The sequence below is a fragment of the Bufo bufo genome, chromosome 1 (assembly GCF_905171765.1).
Source record: "Bufo bufo chromosome 1, aBufBuf1.1, whole genome shotgun sequence".
Taxonomy (NCBI): Eukaryota; Metazoa; Chordata; class Amphibia; order Anura; family Bufonidae; genus Bufo; species Bufo bufo.
The window spans coordinates 473,678,996-473,701,236 of record NC_053389.1 but is presented as its reverse complement, the minus strand read 5'-3'; the positions used below and the strand labels follow the sequence as shown (position 1 = coordinate 473,701,236).

The 22,241-nt window shown below is 40.8% G+C and overlaps 1 protein-coding gene across 1 annotated transcript in view; it reads left to right on the top strand.

Moving 5' to 3' along the window:
* Window positions 1–22,241, top strand: part of HMGA2 (high mobility group AT-hook 2) — a 243,360-nt gene that overhangs the window by 156,673 nt on the left and 64,446 nt on the right. The window contains exon 4 of the mRNA XM_040409219.1: window positions 12,799–12,825. Within this exon, the coding sequence (XP_040265153.1) occupies window positions 12,799–12,825 (27 nt within the window). The remainder of the gene's footprint in view (window positions 1–12,798; window positions 12,826–22,241) is intronic.

The window sequence follows — 22,241 nt, the reverse complement described above, 5'->3', positions numbered from 1 at the left end:
TTTGCTGCAGCAGGACCTGGTCAGCTCACCATCATAGAATCCACGATGAATTCTACTGTGTATCAGAAGGTGCTTGAAGAACATGTGAGACCATCAGTTAGAAAATTAAAGCTGAAGCGGAACTGGACCATGCAACATGACAATGACCCAAAACATACTAGTAAATCAACCAAAGATTGGCTGAAAAAGAAGAAATGGAGAGTCCTGGAATGGCCAAGTCAAAGTCCAGATTTGAATCCCATTGAGATGCTGTGGGGTGACTTGAAAAGGGCTGTACGTGCAAGAAACCCCTCAAACATCTCACAGCTGAAAAAGTTCTGCATTGAGGAGTGGGGTAAAATTTCCTCAGACCGATGTCGAAGACTGGTAGATGGCTACAAGAACCGTCTCACTGCAGTTATTTCAGCCAAAGGAGGTAACACTCGCTATTAGGGGCAAGGGTGTCCTATCTTTTTCCTCAGTTAGAATAGGCATTTTTGTAGAATGACATTTACAGAAGATCTTGAAAAGACTTTTCTTCAGTTTTCTTTGTTTAGTTGGATTACTTTAATCTCTCTGTATTGTTGAAACGGAGATGAAATAACCATTTATTAAAAATGTTACAAAAAACCACATGCTTTCAAAGGGTGTCCTAATTTTTTCACATGACTGTAATAGCATTCCTAATACAGAATGCATAGTACAATAGGGCTAGAGTAACATAGTACATAAGGCCGAAAAAAGACATTTGTCCATCCAGTTCGGCCTGTCATCCTGCAAGTTGATCCAGAGGAAGGCAAAAAAAAAACTGTGAGGTAGAAGCCAATTTTCCTCACTTTAGGGGAATAAAAAAATTCCTTCCCGACTCCAATCAGGCAATCAGAATATCTCCCTGGATCAACGACCCCTCTCTAGTAGCTATAGCCTGTAATATTATTACACTCCAGAAATACATCCAGGCCCCTCTTGAATTCCTTTATTGTACTCACCATCACCACCTCCTCAGGCAGAGAGTTCCATAGTCTCACTGCTCTTACCGTAAAGAATCCTTTTCTATGTTTGTGTACAAACCTTCTTTCCTCCAAACGCAGAGGATGTCCCCTCGTCACAGTCACAGTCCTGGGGATAAATAGATGATGGGATAGATCTCTGTACTGACCCCTGATATATTTATACATAGTAATTAGATCTCCCCTCAGTCGTCTTTTTTTTTCTAACGTGAATAACCCTAATTTTGATAATCTTTCAGGGTACTGTAGTTGCCCCATTCCAGTTATTACTTTAGTTGCCCTCCTCTGGACCCTCTCCAGTTCTGCTATGTCTGCCTTGTTCACTGGAGCCCAGAACTGTACACTGTACTCCATGTGTGGTCTGACTAATGATTTGTAAAGTAGTAGGAATATGTTCTCATCACGGGCATCTATGCCCCTTTTTGATGCAACCCATTATCTTATTGGCCTTGGCAGCAGCTGCCTGACACTGGTTTTTGCAGCTTAGTTTGCTGTTTATTAAAATTCCTAGATCCTTTTCCATGTCAGTGTTACCGAGTGTTTTACCATTTAGTATGTACGGGTGACTTGCATTATTCCTTCCCATGTGCATAACTTTACATTTGTCAGTGTTAAACCTCATCTGCCACTTATCTGCCCAAGCCTCCAATCTATCCAGATCCCTCTGTGGTATTATACTGTCCTCTTCAGTGTTAATTACTTTACACAGTTTAGTGTCATCTGCGAAAATTGATATTTTACTATGCAAGCCTTCTACAAGATCATTAATAAATATATTGAAGAGAATAGGGCCCAATACTGACCCCTGAGGTACTCCACTAGTGACAGTGACCCAATCTGAGTGTGTACCGTTAATAACCACCCTCTGTTTTCTATCATTGAGCCAGTTACTTACCCACTTACAGACGTTTTCTCCCAGTCCAAGCATTCTCATTTTATATACTAACCTTTTATGTGGTACAGTGTCAAATGCTTTGGAGAAGTCCAGATATACGACATCCATTGATTCGCCGCTATCAAGTCTAGAACTTACCTCCTCATAGAAACTGATTAAATTAGTTTGACATGACCGATCCCTCACAAAGCCATGCTGATATGGCGTTATTTGCTTATTTCCGTTAAGATGCTCTAACATAGCATCTCTCAGAAAACCTTCAAACAGTTTACCCGCAACAGATGTTAAACTTACCGGCCTATAGTTTCCAGGCTCTGTTTTTGGACCCTTTTTGAATATTGGCACCACATTTGCCATGCGCCAATCCTGTGGGACATTCCCTGTCAGTATAGAGTCCGCAAATATCAGAAATAAGGGTCTAGCTATGACATTACTTAATTCCCTTAGGATACGGGGGGTGTATGCCATCCGGTCCTGGCGATTTGTCTATTTTAATCTTTTTAAGTCGCTGATGTACTTCTTCCTGGGTCAGACAGGACACTTTTAATGGCGAATTTATTTCAACATTCAGCATTTCATCTGACAGTTTATTTTCCTCAGTGAATACATTGAAGAAAAAAATATTTAACAGCTTTGCTTTCTCCTCGTCGCTCTCTGCGACTCCCCCCTCATTACTCTTTAAAGGGCCAACACCTTCAGATTTATACTTTTTAACATTTATATAATTGAAGAACATTTTAGGGTTCGTTTTACTCTCTTTGGCAATTAATCTCTCGGTCTCTAGTTTGGCCGCTTTTATTTGTTTTTTACATGTTCTATTTTTTTCCTTATAGTTTTTCAGTGCTTCCGTGCTACCCTCCTGTTTTAGTGTTTTATATGCTTTCTTTTTGTCATTTATTGCTTTCTTTACAGTTCTGTTTATCCACATTAGTTTCTTTTTGTTCCTTAACCTTTTATTCCCATACGGTATGTACCTCTCACTATGAGCTTTTAGGATGCTTTTAAAGATATCCCATTTTGTGGCTGTATTTTTATTTGTGAGGACTTTATCCCATTTAGTTAGGCCTATGGCCTCTCTTAGTTGGCTAAATTTCGCTTTTTTGAAGTTTGGTATTTTTGTTCCTCCCTGTAGAAACGCTCTTTTGAATGATAATTGGAGAGGGGTTATAAAAAAAAAATTTTTTTTTTTTTTTAACTCCCCTTAATCCACTTGATCGCGCAGCCCGGCTTCTCTTCTGTCTTCATCTTTACTGTGCACAGGAAAATGACCTGTGGTGACGTCACTGCGATCATCACATGGTCCGTCACATGATCCATCACCATGGTGATGGATCATGTGATGGACCATGTGATGAGCGCAGTGACTTCATCAAAGGTCCTATTCCTCAAAGAAGAAGACAGAAGAAAAGCCGGGCTGCGCGATCAAGTGGATTAAGGTGAGTTAAATTATTATTATTATTTTTTAAACTCTCCAGCCCTATTGTACTATGCATTCTGTATTAAGAATGCTATTATTTCCCCTTATAACCATGTTATAAGGGAAAATAATAAAATCTACACAACACCTAACCCAAACCCAAACTTCTGTGAAGATTTTTCTCACGCGCGTTCAAAACGCATTGCAATGTTCTGCACTCACGCGGAAAAATCGCGCATTTTCCTGCGACGCACCCGCATCTTATCCGGGCCAAATACATGACGCCCGTGTGAAAGAGGCCTTAGGTTTTCAAACAACTTGTGTTGTACACAGCCATAATTTAGCATCCAAAGAAGTCTGTGATTCACAACTGTACCTGTGTGTTCTGTTTGCCTTTTATAAGTTTGTGGTTTTGTTTTGTACTTGTATATGATTCCTGCATAAAAATATAGTTACAATAATGAATAAATTCTAAGGAGACATTTTCTACATCGTCTAGTGCATTACATACTGGTCTTAACACGTGCCCTGCTGGTATCCAATGTATCACAATTATTAAGATACACTTGCCTCTTAGTAATTGTGCTGGATCTCTGCAGGTCTGTGTGCCAGAATGGAAATCTCCACCAGCAAGCGAGCTGGTGTAGATTTCCTCTATGATCTATGCCAGTTTCCTGGCATAGATTGTAACAGATGTGATGGGATTGTTGTGTCAGTCCTGCATTGCCCGCTACCCATCTGCCTCCACCTACTTCTTGGAAAAATGGCAAGTGGAGCTTCAAACCCCCAAAAAGCAACTTGCGCAAGTATGGCATGCTCCAAACTTTACAACTTTTTGGTGCCAGTTTTCTGGCATACAGAGGATAATAAATGCCCCCTACTGTTTCTAGTTGGGAGTGTTCAACAGATAGGAAGTCTGCATACATTAAATATATGCATTACATGTTGTAGACATTTAAGATATTTGGTTGACTTTCTTTCCAGTTAAAGTAAGGTTTATTTGAGAAGTGTGTGAATGTGCTAGAAGTTCAAGAGCACACACCATTCATAAATCTAAAAACACATGAAGAAAAACCCTCCATGTAGTGTCTGGAGCCACTGGGTGCCACAAGCTGGAAAAACATGCACATGGTTCTAACCCTGACAAGCACTGAAACATTCAAGGGTCTGTTTGTATGGTGGTCTGAGAAGTATGGAGTTCATTTTTGAGAAGGGCAGCTTTCAAAATTGCTGTGACACATACTAGGCAGGACGCCAGAGCTAGCCTGCTTTCAGACTTTGTCTTTCCCCTCATTGAAGTGTCAGAAAGTAATTCATGGAGCATTTGGTAGAGCTGGCAGCTTTTTCATTGAGTTCCAGTGTGGCAAAGTCACATGAGTTCAGGACCTCAAGCTAAACGATGCACAGTGATTTAGTGAGGAGTAGAAATCAGTCTAGAAGAATGTCTGTGTTTGATGTGGTTTTAACATCATTTCAAGTGTGATTAATATCACAGAAATGCAAAGGGAAAATTACTTTAGGATTTTAGCATTATTGTTCCGAAATATTTAACTAGGAATTGTCTTTTACTTTTTTATTTGTTTGCATTAATTTATCTAACTTTATTGTAATTTCTTTTCCATTTGTTGTAATCATATTTAACTGAAATAGCTTGCAAGAAAGGCCTTGAGTGTATTCCTATAGGTTACATTGCAAGTAATGAGGCAAATTCATTAGCATTGTTGCAGGGGCAACTTTTTATGGTGTGCAAAAAAGGGGTGGTTTAATAAAAAGGGGTGGTTTAATAAAAAGCAGCCCCTTTCAAAACGCAGTCCATCAGAACGATAACCACTCATACAAAGTGACGGTCTATTCTGGCTCAGTGCATATCGGATAACCCCTATAATGGAGCAATATTAAATTCCATTTGAAGGCATCCACTTTGAAAATAATAGTTTTTACAAATATCTTTCAAAATATTAAAATTATCTACCAGAAGAACTGTCTCTATCAAAGCTTACATTTTTCATAAAGAAGAACGCTTATATCAAACATGCATACCACCACAGTTTTTTGAATTTGACACACCTGGAAAATATACGATTACTTGATGCTATGTATAAAAATGTGCCTCAAGGGCATCATAAATATAGCATTCTATTCAAGCACAGCCCTCTCTAATCTTTTCTATAAAAGTTCTGAAAAGAGCGGAGCAAGCCTGCTCTGCTGTTTCCTAAACTCCCATAGTAAATGGAGGGTGATTCATGAACAGACTTGAAATTATTGAAGATGACTGTGCATGTGTAGCCACCTCTCCATTCACAGGTGCTGAGGTAAGGCAGTCCCAGAATTGGAACCCACATCTGGCAGACATTTATGGCATATCCTGTGGATATGCCATACATGTCTAAGATGGGAAAAGCCCCTTTAAAAGTGGTATTCCCATCTCAGACATTGGGGACATATCGCTAGGATATGCCCCCAATCTCTGATAGGTGTGGGTCCCACATCTACACTTAGAACAGAGCCGACAAAGTTATGGTCCATTCATTCCTATGGGAGTGCTGAAAATACCTGAGCGCTTGCTCGGCTCTTTCTGTCAGCCCCATAGAAGTGAATAGGGAGCGGAGGCTGCGCTTGTGCAGAGAGCTTCCCATTCATTCCAGTGGGCACGCAAGCAATGTAGTGGAAAGCGGGAAAAAAATTCTAAATGGGGTGGAATTATAAAAAAGAAGACAATTCCGCAACAGTTTTATGGGTTTTGTTTTTACAACATTTCCTATGCGGTAAAACTGACCTGTTACTTTTATTCTCTAGGTCAGTACGATTACAATAATACCATATATATATATATATATATATATATATATATATATATATATATATATATATAGTATACAGAGCTGTGTGAGGGCTCATTTTTGTGGGGCAATCTGTACTTTTTATTTATACTACTGTATTTTGGGATGTGTATGACTTTTTTGATCACTTTTGATTTAGTTTTTTGGGGGGATGTCAAGCGATCAAACAACGGTGAATCGGCCATTTTGACTTTTTTCCGTTTCACTGTTTGCCGTATGGGATGAATATTTTTATATTAATAGTAACTGCATTTTCGCATACATCAATTTCTATTATGTTTATTTTTTATTGTTTATGTATTTTTATTTTGGGGAAAAGGTGATTTTATATTTTTTTTATACTTTTAAAAACATTTTTTGAATTTCTTTTTACGCTTTTTAGTAGTTCCCATAGGGAACTATATTTATTTATTATACTCATTTATATATCGGTGACATATTCCGCAGCACTTTACAGACATTAGCATCACACTGTTCCCAATGGGGCTCACAATCTAAGTTCCCTATCAGTATGTCTTTGTGTGGGTTTCCTCCCATTTTCCAATCACGAGGAGAACATACAAACTCCATGCAGATGTTGTCCTTGGTCGGATTCAAACCCAGAAACCCCAGCACTGCATCAAGCAATCAAGATTGCTTTTATCATAGACTCCAATGCATTAGAAGAATTTCACTATTGCACTATGTTCCAATGAAGCCCTGCCACAGACAGGCTCTCCATAGGAACTAATGTGCAGCAGCCTCTTGTCACTCAGGAGGACAGAGGCTGTCGCACACACACTCCTGCTCCCCCGATCCTTGCCAGGGGAGAACTGGCGCACAGCCAGGAGAGCGCACTCCCAATCTTTAACCTCCGTGGTGACATGGTCACATACCCGACCTCTGACTTAAATTTACATGAGGTGGTTGAAAAGGAGTTAATTTCTGAGCCAACCTACATGTATTTGATATTTTTCACGGGACACATTAGACCATTCTTTTGTGTCATTAACATGACAGATAAAATATTTTTTAAAAACTACATTTTAACCCCTTAAGGACTCAGGGCGTACCGGTACGTCCTAAGTTTAAATCGCGATTGCGGCGCCGCGGGGGTTAATCCGAACAGGATGTCTGCTGAAATCATTCAGCGGGCATCCTGTCATGTGACCCCCCCGTATCGGCGATCGCTTTTACCTGCGGTTGCGGCGGGTGTCGACGGTGCCATCGGGTCCCCATGAGGCTGTGGGGGGGGACCATAAAGTGAAAAAAAAAGTTGAAAAGATAAAGTTTTCCTCCAAAAAAATTCAAGTAAAAATAAACAAAAACGTAATTTTCCCCAAATAAAGTTAAAAAAAAAAAAAGTATACATATTAGGTATCGCCGCGTCCATATCAACCGGCTCTATAAACATATCACATGACCTAACCCCTCAGATGAACGCCGTAAAAAATAAAAACTGTGCTAAATAAAACATTTTTTTGTCACCTTACATCACAAAAAGTACAACAGCAAGCGATCAAAAAGGCGTTTGCCCACCAAAATAGTACCAATCTAACAGTCACCTCATCCCTCAAAAAATTAGCCCCTACCTGAGACAATCGCCCAAAAAATAAAAAAAACTATGGCTCAGAATATGGAGACACTAAAACATCATTTTTTTTGTTTGAAAAAAAGCTGTTATAGTGTAAAACTTACATAAATAAAAAAAAGTATACATATTTGGTATCGCCGCGTTCGTATCGACCGGCTCCATAAAAATATCACATGACCTAACCTCTCAGATGAACACCGTGAAAAATAAAAAATAAAAACTGTGCTAAATAAACCATTTTTTGTCACCTTACATCACAAAAAGTGTAATAGCAAGCGATCAAAAAGTCATATGCACCCCAAAATGGTGCCAATCAAACTGTCATCTCATCCCGCAGAAAATGAGACCCTACCTAAGATAATCGCCCAAAAACTTAAAAAACTATGGCTCTCAGAATATGGAGACACTAAAACATGATTTTTTTTTTGTTTCAAAAATTATATTATTGTGTAAAACTTACATAAATAAGTATACATATTAGGTATCGCCGCGTCCGTATCGACTGGCTCTATAAAAATATTACATTACCTAACCCCTCAGATGAATGTTGTAAATAACAAAAAATAAAAACGGTGCCAAAACAGCTATTTCTTGTTATCTTGCCTCACAATAAGTGTAATATAGAGCAAACAAAAATCATATGTACCCTATACTAGTACCAACAATACTGCCACCCTATCCCGTAGTTTCTAAAATGGGGCCACTTTTTTGGAGTTTCTACTCTAGGGGTGCATCAGGAGGGCTTCAAATGGGACATGGGTGTCAAAAAGACCAGTCCAGCAAAACCTGCCTTCCAAAAACCGTATGGCATTCTTTTCCTTCTGCGCCCTGCCGTGTGCCCGTACAGCGGTTTACGACCACATATGGGTTGTTTCTGTAAACTACAGAATCAGGGCCATAAATATTGAGTTTGGTTTGGCTGTTAACCCTTGCTTTGTAACTGGAAAAAAATTATTAAATTGGAAAATCTGCCAAAAAAGTGAAATTTTTAAATTGTATCTCTATTTTCCATTAATTCTTGTGGAACACCTAAAGGGTTAACAAAGTTTGTAAAATCAGTTTTGAATACCTTGAGGGGTGTAGTTTATAGAATGGGGTAATTTTTGGGTGGTTTCTATTATGTAAGCCTCGCAAAGTGACTTCAGACCTGAACTGGTCCCTAGAAATTGGGTTTTTGAAAATTTCTGAAAAAAAACAAGATTTGCTTCTAAACTTCTAAGCCTTGTAACATCCCCAAAAAATAAAATATCATTCCCAAAATGATCCAAACATGAAGTAGACATATGGGGAATGTAAAGTAATAACTATTTTTGGAGGTATTACTATGTATTATAGAAGTAGAGAAATTGAAACTTGGAAATTTGCAATTTTTAAAAAAAATTTGCTAAATTTGGTATTTTTTTATAAATAAAAATGATTTTTTTTTACTTCATTTTACCAGTGTCATGAAGTACAATATGTGACGAAAAAACAATCTCAGAATGGCCTGGATAAGTCAAAGTGTTTTAAAGTTATCAGCACTTAAGGTGACACTGGTCAGATTTGCAAAAAATGGCCAAGTCCCTAAGGTGAAATAGGGCTGAGTCCTTAAGGGGTTAAGGAAAAACTGAAAATTATTTTTAAAAAATTATATTTTTTCTTTATCAATTTTTTTCCTTTTGCAAAAGATTTCAAAACAAAACATTTCTAAAACCCTTACTGTATGTTTGTACTGTAAAAATGAATGCTACAAGACTTCAAAGGACTGGAGTGCATTTTGGATTTTGGCGGCCTCTTTTTATATTGCTGGTTCTAAGGCACTGTACTGCCAGTGCAGATGTTGTGCAGTGTCGAAACATTAGAAACTCCTTCAAAGTGACAATTTATTTTTTGTTGACTCCTAATTCATTTTAGCGGTTTTTTTCTCTGCCTTTTTTTATATATATATATATATATATATAAGGAAAAGTAGCGGCGGCACTGGAAACAAGCAATGTGGGTGCTATGTCCAGGGATATTGCTGCTTACCCCAGATGAACAGGAACGAAGAAAGGACAGCACTCCAAGTAAAAATATACTGGTCTTTAATCACCCATGTAGATGGCAACGTTTCAGCTCCAAACAAGAGCCTTTTTCAAGCAATGAACACAGTGTATGCTGGGGTATATATAGTCCAACCCCCATTACATCATGATACAATCAATCAACAATAAAATATACAATTTAAAGTGCAAAAGTGCATATACAATCTCCATATGTAAATACAATTGTGTAATACCCATAAGTAAAAGATGATATAATAATACATCAGACATATAATATATAGTGTACATATTATGACCTATAGAGAGGTAATTGGTGATAAGGGACAGGTGTACACAATAGTGCAAGTAATAAGAATGATGATGCTGCAAAGAAAGAAAGAAAGTGTTGACATACCCAGCGCCGTCCACCGCATCAAACATGTCGCATATCGATCGAACCGGCGTTCGGAAGCAGGTAGTGCGCAGACGCCAACCGCGTCCAGTCACGGCATGACGTCACCAACAATAGTTGCGGAGACACACGCACGGACATGCGCACTACTGCCAAGAAGCTTGGTCGGCCATATTGCAAAAGGTCATTGTATCCCACCACTGTGTAGGCGCATGTCCATGCATATATAGACAGGACAGCGCAACACGGGAATACAAGCCGTGCTATACAACATGTATATAAAAGGGGGGGGCAAGGAAGGGCACTGTATCTCAAAAGAACACAGATCCCGCAGCATCAAGATGTGTGACGTACCCGGTGCACATACATTGTATCCACATGTCTTCACTTGTCTATATGAGTGCCCTCATTGTGACTTGTAACTTTGGTTTGGCTAGTTCTTCATCGCATCTATTTACATTTTGTGTCAGTCCACACTGCGGTATATTGATACATGTTTGATTTGTGGGAGATTTATGGGTGATCTGGGTGAGGATCGTGACACTTGTGTTGCGGTCTCCGCTGTTCGCCCATGGATGGTGGGATCTGTGTTCTTTTGAGATACAGTGCCCTTCCTTGCCCCCCCCCTTTTATATACATGTTGTATAGCACGGCTTGTATTCCCGTGTTGCGCTGTCCTGTCTATATATGCATGGACATGCGCCTACACAGTGGTGGGACACAATGACCTTTTGCAATATGGCCGACCGAGCTTCTTGGCAGTAGTGCGCATGTCCGTGCGCGTGTCTCCGCAACTATTGTTGGTGACGTCATGCCGTGACTGGACGCGGTTGGCGTCTGCGCACTACCTGCTTCCGAACGCCGGTTCGATCGATATGCGACATGTTTGATGCGGTGGACGGCGCTGGGTATGTCAACACTTTCTTTCTTTCTTTGCAGCATCATCATTCTTATTACTTGCACTATTGTGTACACCTGTCCCTTATCACCAATTACCTCTCTATAGGTCATAATATGTACACTATATATTATATGTCTGATGTATTATTATATCATCTTTTACTTATGGGTATTACACAATTGTATTTACATATGGAGATTGTATATGCACTTTTGCACTTTAAATTGTATATTTTATTGTTGATTGATTGTATCATGATGTAATGGGGGTTGGACTATATATACCCCAGCATACACTGTGTTCATTGCTTGAAAAAGGCTCTTGTTTGGAGCTGAAACGTTGCCATCTACATGGGTGAATAAAGACCAGTATATTTTTACTTGGAGTGCTGTCCTTTCTTCGTTCCTATATATATATATATATATATATATATGTATATATATATATATACACACAAACACACACATTTATAAAAAACAAAAACAAAAAACTTTAAATGTCCAAATGTTCCTAAGATGAATACCTTAGAGCAGGGATTTCAAACTCGTGGTCCCCCAGCTGTTGCAAAACTACAACTTCCATCATGTCCAGACAGCCTACAGCTATCAAGGCATTCTAGGAGTTGTAGATTTGCAACAGCTGGAGGGCCACGTTTGTTATCCCTGCTCTTCATCTTAGGCCGAGTTCACACGAACGAGTGTGATTCGTGTAATCACTGATGCGGACCCATTCACTTCAATGGGTCCGCAAATCGGGAATTGCGGAACGGCCACACGGAACGGGACCCGTCGGAAGCACTACGGAGTGCTTCCGTTCCGCAAAAAGATAGAACATGACCTATCTTTTTGCGGAACGGGCGGATCGCGGACCCATTAAAGTGAATGGGTCCTCGATCCGATGCGGCTGACCTACGGCCGGCGATCGTGCATTGCGGCCCGCAGTTTGCGGGCCGCAGCACGGGTCACACACGTTCGTGTGAACTCGGCCTTAGAGAAATTTGGACATTTTAAGCTTATAAAAAAAAGAGGCAGAGAAAAAAAAGCTTAACTAAATATAGCTAAAATGAATACCTGCATTTCAAATAAAAATTCATAAAAGTAAAAAAAAAAACTGTCCTCTATATACTATTGCTAAAACTATATATATATTTTTTTTATGAAAGAAAAAGGGCAAAATATGTGTGTGCATAGTCTGCTATACTATTACTATAATTAATAACTATAGCTATTACTTTATTTAACTTTTTCAATTTATTTTTTTTATGAAAAAAAAGTCAATGAACCCCTTCCTGCCACACGCTGGCATAACGTAATGTAACCCAACGCTTTTATACCTATAAAGTCGTGTGGCGGTCAGCAAATGTTTAGTCTTCCTACTTTTTGCGTTCTGTATACAGGCCGTATTTTTATTCTGTATACGGTCCTTATACGGAACCATTCATTTCAATGGGTCCGCAAAAGATGTGGACAGCACTCTGTGTGCTGTCCGCATCCGTTGCTCTGTTCCGTGGCCCCGCAAAAATTATGAGGCATGTCCTAGTCTTGTCCGTATTTCTATAATGGGCCTCCTGTTCCGTTCCGCAAATTGCGGAAGGCACACGGGCGGCATCCGTTTTTTTGCGGACCGCAAAAAACTGCACGGTCGTGTGCATGAGCCCTAACTAAGATGACTGCATAATTGTTAATTCAGTTGAGGATAAGAATTATAACTATATTTAACATGTTACCAAATTATCTGCAACTCAACTTTTTTTTTTTTTTCTTTGCAGCCGCAACAGGAAAAAAAGTCTGGTCAGGTAAACAACTATTTTATTATTTTTAACATATATGTATAATGTAACAGACTGTGTAATCACTGTACCCATTACCTAAACTGTGCCCAGTGTCCAGGTGAAGTAATTTGAAGTAAATATTTTGTTAAAAGGATTGTCCAAGTTTTTTTTTATAGTTTTTTTTTACCAAAGTGATTGGAAGCCTGGTCAAATAATCAAGCTGTGCCCAATATAATCAAGCACCACCAGTCTGTCATCTTCCCAGTCTGCGGCAAGGGACATATTGTTTGGATGCAGCAGTGATGTTCCATACACCACTGAAGCCAACCCCTGGCCTCAGCAGTCTTGCTCCATGTACTGAATGTCGCCACTGTAACCAAACAATATGTCACTGGCTGCAGCCTTTTTATTATTTTACCAAGCCCCCCCACCCATCACTTTGGTAATATGAAAATAAACTCAAACACCTTTATATGGAATGCTACTAAACATGTTAAAGGTGTTGACCAAGTTGTTTTTATTCATGACCTATCCTCAGGATAGGTCAGCAATATCAGATCGGCAGGGGTCCGGCATCTGACACCCCCACCGATCAGCTGGTTGAAGAGAAGGTGCTCGCCATTGTTTACCTGCTTGCTGTCGCACAACAGCGGTGAGCAGGTGTAACTACAAGAAGCTGTCCCATTCATTTCAATGGGACGGCTCATTCCTATTCAAGTGTATAGGAACAAGACGTCCCATAGAAGTGAATGGGATAGCTTCTTGTAGTTACACCTGCTCACCACTGCTGTTGCGACGGCGAGCGTGCCTTCTCTTTAACCAGCCGATTGGCAGGGTTGCCAGGTGTCGGACACCCGCTGATCTGATATTGATGACCTATCCTGAGGATAGATCATCAATAATAATAACTTGGACAACCCCTTTAATTGTTTTTATATTCTGCTCATTTGCTGATTTCATATTTATGTAATTACTTTTTGGGGTTTGAAAAGTCAAGATATGCTTACTATTCTAATAGCATATTATTACCTTTGCCAGGCTTTGTTCACATCAGTGTTGGAGGCTCCAGAGACTCCATTGCAGATTGTCTAGTGTTTTGTAGTGCGCACAGCACTACTTCTGTCAAAACGACCGGTGGAACTTGATGGGTAGCATTAAAAGTCTTTGGGGTCTGTGTGGCACAGCTAGTGTCCACAGTGCAATAGATACAACAACAGTGTGGCTGTTGGTCAGTATTTTGATTTTCAGCACAAAAACAGATGTGCATGGGAAATAGATAAGTATGAATGTTGCCCTCCTATTCTGTGTTTAGTCCCTTCCCCCCGGTTTTGGGTTTGAAAATTTTATGCAAAAATCTGACATTGTATGTTCCTCGAAATTTCCAAATATGGCCTTATTGACCCCCTACTATTTTAAAGGCTATGTACACCTTTGGGGGCAATTATTGCACTGTACTCATTTTGAGCTAAAACATTTTTTTTTTCAATTGGTCTTTATTATACATTTTGAACCACTGTCTTTGTGCAGTGGTTCAAAATGTATCTAGTAGCAGGCTCAGAATTTTTACTGTGTTCTGTCAGGCAGCTAAGGCTACTTTCACACCTGCGTTTAGGTGCGGATCCGTCTGGTATCTGCACAGACGGATCCGCACCTATATGCAAACGCTTAGATCCGTTCAGAACGGATCCGTTTGCATTACCATGAACAAAAAAAAAATTATATATTTATTTATTTTTGTTCATGATAATGCAAACGGATCAGTTTTGATTTTACATTGAAAGTCAATGGGGGACGGATCCGTTTGAAAATTGAGCCATATTGTGTCAACTTCAAACGGATCCGTCCCCATTGACTTACATTGTAAGTCTGGACGGATCCGTTTGCCTCCGCACGGCCAGGCAGACACCCGAACGCTGCAAGCTGCGTTCGGGTGTCCGCCTGCTGAGCGGAGCGGAGGACAAACGGTGCCAGACTGATGTATTCTGAGCGGATCCGCATCCACTCAGAATGCATTAGGGCTGGACGGATCCGTTTGGGGCCGCTTGTGAGAGCCTTCAAACGGAACTCACAAGCGGAGCCCCGAACGCTAGTGTGAAAGTAGCCTATGCTGACGTGCTCGGTTTCTATGATCTCTAACCTTTATAAACACTCATTACAGCTCAATTCTTATGTTACTGATAAGAATGTGGCTTAAATAAGTGTTTATGACCTTTTAGTAAATAAGAGATAAGGTTTATTAGATGACCGTAAAGTCAAGTAAAAAGTACAATTCACACAGCTAGAAAAACAGTTAATCCTTTGTGACAGAACAGCTCAATATTTTTTAATAAAGACCATTAAAAATTATTTTTAGCCCAAAATGAGTAACATACAATGATCAAAAAATGCCCCTGAAGGTGTACATAGCCTTTATGGAGTACACTAGAATTTTGACTATACCAGGGCTGATTTACTGATCCTGTAGAAAGTGTAAGCCTAGCAGTGATGGCTAACCTCTGGCACTCCAGCTGTGGCGAAACTACAACTCCCAGCATGCTCCATTCATTTATATGGAGTTCTTAGAACAGCCAATCAAGTATATATCTTGGGAGTCGTAGTTTTACCACACATGGAGTGACTGAGGTTAGCCATCACAGGCCTAGACTGTCATTCTAAAGATGTGCCAATTTTGTCGCCATGGCTCATTCTGAAAAATAAATTTCATGCACGGCTATATACATTTGTTTAACATTATACCACCTATTGGTTGGCATACTTTGTGATCTTGTATACCAATGCATTATAGCCCATCACTGTAAGACTGACAGGCTGTTTATTAGGCTGTGCATATAGTATAGTCTGATAGGCATACAGTCATGGCAGGCATCTATTTCATTCAGTATAAAACGGCAATTAAAATAGGAAAAAATTAATTTAAGGGGGTAGGAAAAAACAACAATAATTGGTAGACCTTTGGTACATAAAAATATATCAAAAGGTCTGAGCAACCGAGAAAAAAAAAAATAATCATGATACAGCCAAGGTAGAAAACTGTGAATAAAGTTAGGTCGAATTAGCTGAAGCCCGGGTGATTCAGGAGGCCCATAAATGAAGAATTTTTCATGTGACCATGTCCCCCAACTAGAGAGTTCTTTCAGGCAGAAAATTAAATTTTTCTTGATGATCCAATTAGGGATTATTTTTTTTTTTTAGGCCTTAGCCAGCAGGCATTTTTGAAATGGCAATTTGATCAAATTAATTTGAATAATCAGCCAGCTACAAATTGTGTATGTATGCTGTACAGCTGTACAGGACAGCGTAACAAGTCTAGCTGTAGCATCTTTTTCTCCAGTTGCTTTAAAGCATGTCACTGTACAATTTGTTTGGAAAAATGCCGGAATCCCTGACAGAAACCCAATGGACCCCATTATAGTTAATTTGCTCATCTGATTATTGCTGCTAATTTGTTTGTTCCCCTCATTTGATGGAAATTGTGCCGCTATTCTTTTTGTTTTTATGCTCCTATAATGTAGCAGAACTGAAGTAATTAATGGGTATCTGAATGAAGCCTAACCTACACAAATGCCCCAATGATTTCACAGCAATACAGAAATATACTTTCACTTTCTTTAATTCATATAAATGAATAACCGAATTACCGTTCAAACACTATAATATTAAGTGTATTAATATTGTACCAGTATAATTTGTTTCATCACAGCTCAGCTGCATCCATACGTTTTGAACACTTTCATTATGGGCACTTGTGTTTTATGATTTCTACTCTTCTAGTGAGGAGGTCCATAGCTAGTTCTCCTTTGTAGATAGGTCAGCCTCCCTTGTGTGGTTAATTTCCTGTGAACTACAGGATTACATCAGCATCTATCAGTTCCCTTCTGGTACCTCTCAGACACTTCTGTTCTCCATTAAAGGGGTTGTTCATTTTTTGGGACTCTTTCAGCAGAACCCCCCTTCCCTTCCGTGGCTGGACCTGCGGAGTGAAGCATACTTACCTGCTCCCCTACACTGGGTACCCACTCCTTGGCTTATCGGCTACACCACTCATGTCCCTTGCTGTCACATCTGGTTTCATGCCAATGCAGCCAATGACTTGCCACAGTGGTGACCTACTCCCCTTTGTCACGTCAGTTGGTCACGTGACACAAGAGGGGAAGATCACTGCTTTGGCCTTTCATTGACTGAAGCGGTGTCAAATCAGGTATTGACAGCGTGGGACCTGAGCACTGCAGGGGGAGCAAAGGAGCTGGGACCCAGCAACTGGGAGCAAGGAAGGCTGTGGAGTCAGTAAGCCATAGTTCTGACTCATACTCTTGCATTTTATCACCCCAATTCCAGTTCCGACTTCTTAAATGGGCAATAATTTAGTAATACATTTACTGTAGCAAAATGGCGACATAGGGCTTTATTTTACCATCATATAATTTCATATCAGGACTTAGCCATATTTATTTGAATATCATTTCTGAAAGTAAATATGTTATGCACTATGCATTTAACAACTGGAAACACCAAATGGGTTGCCTCTAGTGTTGGGCGAGCATGCTTGGCCGAACACTAATTTTACTCGAGTCTCCTCTCCGCACGTTTGTTGGCTGCTACACAGCCAATAAACGTGCAGGTATGTACTGCCATTCACTGTAATGCCATAGCGATGTTGGCTACTGGCATTACAGTGATTGGCTAGCCGGAACGTTCGGCTCAGTCTTAGGGCTCATGCACACGACCGTATGCCCTCCGAGACATACGGTCTGTGAGCGGACCATATGTCCCAGAGCGGCATACATCATGCGCACGGGAGCGCACATTATCATAGGTTACTATGATGCTTTGCACATCGGGCCGCCCACGGGACTATTGTCCCACACTCATAATATCATATGAGTGCAAGACAATAGTCCCGCGGGCGGCCCGATGCGCACAGCATCATAGTAACCTATGATATTGTGCACTCCCGTGCGCACGATGTATGCCGCTCCGGGACATGTGGCCCGCTCACGGACCGTATGTCCCGGAGGGCATATGGTCGTGTGCATGAGCCCTTAGTCAGGGAGAGCTGGAGAGCAGAAGGGAGAGATAGTGTAGGGAGTGAAATAGGAATATTTTAGTTTTTATACTTGTTATAGACCCAAAAGTCCTTTTAAGGACTATTGTTGTGTGTGCCAGCAATATATATTTTTAGCGCAACCTGCGCTAAATTGCTAAAACTTGTTAGAGAGACCCAAAAATCCTTTTAACCACTTCACATTTGCCCATCTCATATATATATATATATATATATATATATATATCTCTCTATCTATCCATAGAAAAGGTCAGGCAGCACTCCTTAATATGCAGCTGTAGCTGTGTGGTGCCCGCGGTAGTCCCTCGATGCAGGACGGATAAACAACACAGAAAATCCGCAGCACTCCTTGAAGTAAAAAATGTGCAGTTTATTCACACATGTCGAAAAATGACCATCGACATGTGTGAATAAACTGCACATTTTTTACTTCAAGGAGCGCTGCGGATTTTCTGTGTTATATATATATATATATATATATAAGTTTCTGTCTGTCTAGACGTCTGTCTGGACGTTATTTATGTGCGACCAAACGACTGGACCGATCTTCACCAAATTTGTTACACAGGTACATCAGGTGTCCGGGAAGGCTTTAGACTGACTCTCAGCTCTCTAGGACTTACCGTTTCTGAGATATTCCCAAAACATGACCTGCTTTAGCCAATAGAAGCTAGCAAGCCTTTCCCTTAAATCCGAATTGCCATTTACACGGTCACATGTCCCTTATTAGCCAATAGAAGCTCGCAGGTCCTACTGCAGGTTGCCATAACAACTGATCACAGGTTTTAGCAGTTCACAGGTCCTTATAATTCAGTCATATGACGTTTAACGGCACAACTACACTGCTACCTGCATGGGGGAAGGGGCCATTATTAAACGGACGGCCGTTCTGGAGTTAAAGGGGCAGGTACTGTGGAGGTCACTGTTAAAGGGGCGGTCACTATTAAAGGGACGGGCAATGTGGAGGTCACTGTTAAAGGGGCGGGCATTGTGGAGTTCACTGTGGAGGTCACTGTTAAAGAGGCGGACACTGTGGAGGTCACTGTTAAAGGGGCGGGCACTGTGGCGGTCACTTTGAAAGGGACAGACACTGTGCAGATCACTGTTAAAGATGCGGTCACTGTTAAAGGGGCAGGCACTGTGGATGGCACTGTTAAAGGGGCGGCACTGTGGAGGTCATTGTTAAAGGGGCTGCCACTATGTAGGTCACTGTTAAAGGGGTGGGCACTGTGGAGGTCATTGTTAAGGGGGCGGGTACTCTAGAGGTCACGGTTATGGGGAAACTGTTGATATTTTTTTTACGACACACGGAAACATAAAATGAAATAGATGAAATATACCCGTGCGAAGCCGGGTCCTTCTGCTAGTAGGATATAAACGTCCTATGGGTGGTTGTTTATCTCTGAATGGACGTTCTGGAACATCCATTCAGAGATAACAGCTGCACCTAATCATGCAGCTGCCGAGTGGGGGGCCCGCTGTCAGTGACAACAGGCCACCCCAGAAAGAAGGCAGGGACAGCACGCGCTGTGTATACAGATCAGGAAGTGTTATGCTCTTCCTGTCCCAGCCCGGTGGTCATGTGACCACCGGGGCCGGGAGAGTGCAGGAGCCTGTCAAGTCTTTCACAGACCACGATCAGCCCTGCACTGAGGCTGTACAGCGTTGTGTTCTGCTATACAGCCTCTCTGGGGGCTGTATTTCCATTGTAACTGGGGCTACTTTGTCAGCCCCAGTTACAGGAGAAATCAAGAGGTTTTGTATGACCTTATGGTTGACGCAAAGTATAAAATAAAAAAAGTGTTAAAAAAAACAAAAAAAAAACTAAAGATTTCACATGTGAAAAAAAAATCCCCAATTAAGTACCGTAATTAAAAAATGTTAAATTTTTTAAAATGATAAAATAGACATATTTGGTATTGCCGCATCCAAAACCACCGGCTCTATAAATATATCACATGATCCACCCCGTCTGATAAGCACATTCATGGCTCCAGATGGCGACCAAAATGGTCGCCAATGCGACTTAAAATTGCTAAATGGCGACAAGACTTTGTAGTCTTGTCGCTATTTGCGCCTAGACCCTCCGCTGCTCTGCCGCTTTTACATTACTGACATGGCATGCGCTGCTGTCAGCGCGTGCCATGTTCTCCTCAGCAGCACAGGAGAGAAGGAGGTGCAGCATCTGAGGGGTTAATAGCGGCGGATCGCAGCGCGCAGTCATAGAGGCTGGGTGCCGGGTATGGGATATGGCCGGCACCCGCAGCGCAGCCTGCGTTTGTAATAAGCATAAACTATATTCATTGGTGGTGCAGTGCACCGAAACCCCCCCAACCCCAGTATTATAAAGCAGAATCATTGGTGGTGCAGTGCGCCCCTAACATCCCCCCCCCCCACCCCAAGTATTATCATTGGTGGTGCAGTGGTAGTTCCAATTGGAACCCCAGCAGTGTAAGCCTGGGGCTCCGATCGGTTACCATGGCAGCCAGGTAACCGATCTGAGCACCAGGCTTACACTGCTGGCTGCCATAGTCGGCTCCCTGCTGCTGTGTGCACAAAGCACAGAGCAGCAGGGAGAGTGTAAAGTCCTATTCACCCTGATAGAGATCTATCACGGTGAATAGGACAAAGGATGAAAGATCCCAGGTTCTAGCCCCTAAGGGGGAAATAGTTATTAAAAAAACACCTAAATATTAAGTTTAAATGATCCCCTTGCCCAATTTTACATATAAAATATGCAAACAATAAAAAAAATTACATATCGCTACGCCATAACAAAAATTTGCGGTGAACGCCATAACAGAAAAAAAAACTTGCAAGTTGCCTGTCGGATCCGTCCTGCAGCTAGTGTGAAAGTAGCCTAAGACACGTGTGTTTTGTTGTTTTTTTTGTGTTTTTTTTTTTATTATACCGTAATTATATGTATTTTAACCCCTTAAGGACCCATGATGTATCGGTACGTCATTTGTTGTTCCGATCACCGCCGCCCAGCGGGCGGTGATCGGAACACGGTGCCTGTTCAAATCATTGAGCAGGCACCACGGCTAAATTCCTCACAGAACAAGACGGAAGAGATGCCGGCTGCGCGAACAAGTGGATTAAGGGGAGTTAAATTTTTTTTGTTTTTTTTAACCCCTCCAGCCCTATTGTACTATGCATTCTGTATTCAGAATGCTATTATTTTCCCTTAGAACCATGTTAGAAGGGAAAATAATAATACAATCTACACAACCTTGAACCCAAACCTGAACTTCTGTGAAGAAGTTCGGGTCTGGGTACCACATTCAGTTTTTTATCACGCGCGTGCAAAACGCATTGCACCCGCGCGATAAAAACTGAACAACGGAACACAATCACAGTCAAAACTGACTGCAATTGGGTAACTACTCGCGCAGGTTTGCCGCAACGCATCCGGACCTTATCCGGACACGCTCGTGTGAAAGTGGCCTAAAACTTAAATAAGAAAAAGTATATATATTAGGTATTGCCACGTCCGTAAAGATCTGATCTATAGAATTGTTACATGACCTAACCCCTCAGGTGAACGTTGTAAAAAGAAATAAATAAAAACTGTGCTAAAACAACCAATTTTTTGGTCAACTTGCCCCATAAAGTGTAATAATGAATGATCAAAAAATCATATGTACCCAAAAATGGTACCAATAAAAATGTCAACTCTTCTTGCAAAAAACGAGCCCCTGCACAAGACGTTTGGCAGAAAAAATAAATAAAAATATGGCGTTCAGAAAATGGAGACAAAATGCTTTATTATGTATACGGAAACAATTTGATATCATTGCGTCCGTAACATTTTTTTCACCGTCTGTTTTTCACCGTCTGTTTTATGACCAATGGTAGTCTATGGGGTTATTCACACGGCATTTTTTTTTGACGGTGGGTGAAAAACTGACGTCAAAAAATAAAACATGTTCTATCTTGTCCGTTTTTCACTGACAGACAATTGAATGGGTCAATTTTTAACGTCAGTTTCTCAAAAAGGTATCGGTGAAATAAACTTCTGTTAAAAATGTCCCCAAATATCTTTTTTCACTGTCGTGTGCATGTAGCCTTACTGTCTATAATGTCTGCGAGTGCTTTTTGCAGTCTGTTGTGTATGCATCGCAGTGACATCACAGCCTTGGCATGTTAGAAGAGGAACAGACAGCAGGGAAGTGCGGCGAGCTTGGGCACTAGAGAGCCGTTATTCAAAAGTAATAAAAGTGCTTTTCTTGGACATAAAATGAAACCCCAGATGGCTAAGGTTGAGTGAATCGAGCTTCAAATCATAGATCCGAAGTTGATGTGTTCAAAAACTTTGTTTGTAATGCTGTTTAAATGAATTCAGTATTTAAAAACATTTTAAAATGGGAATCCAAAG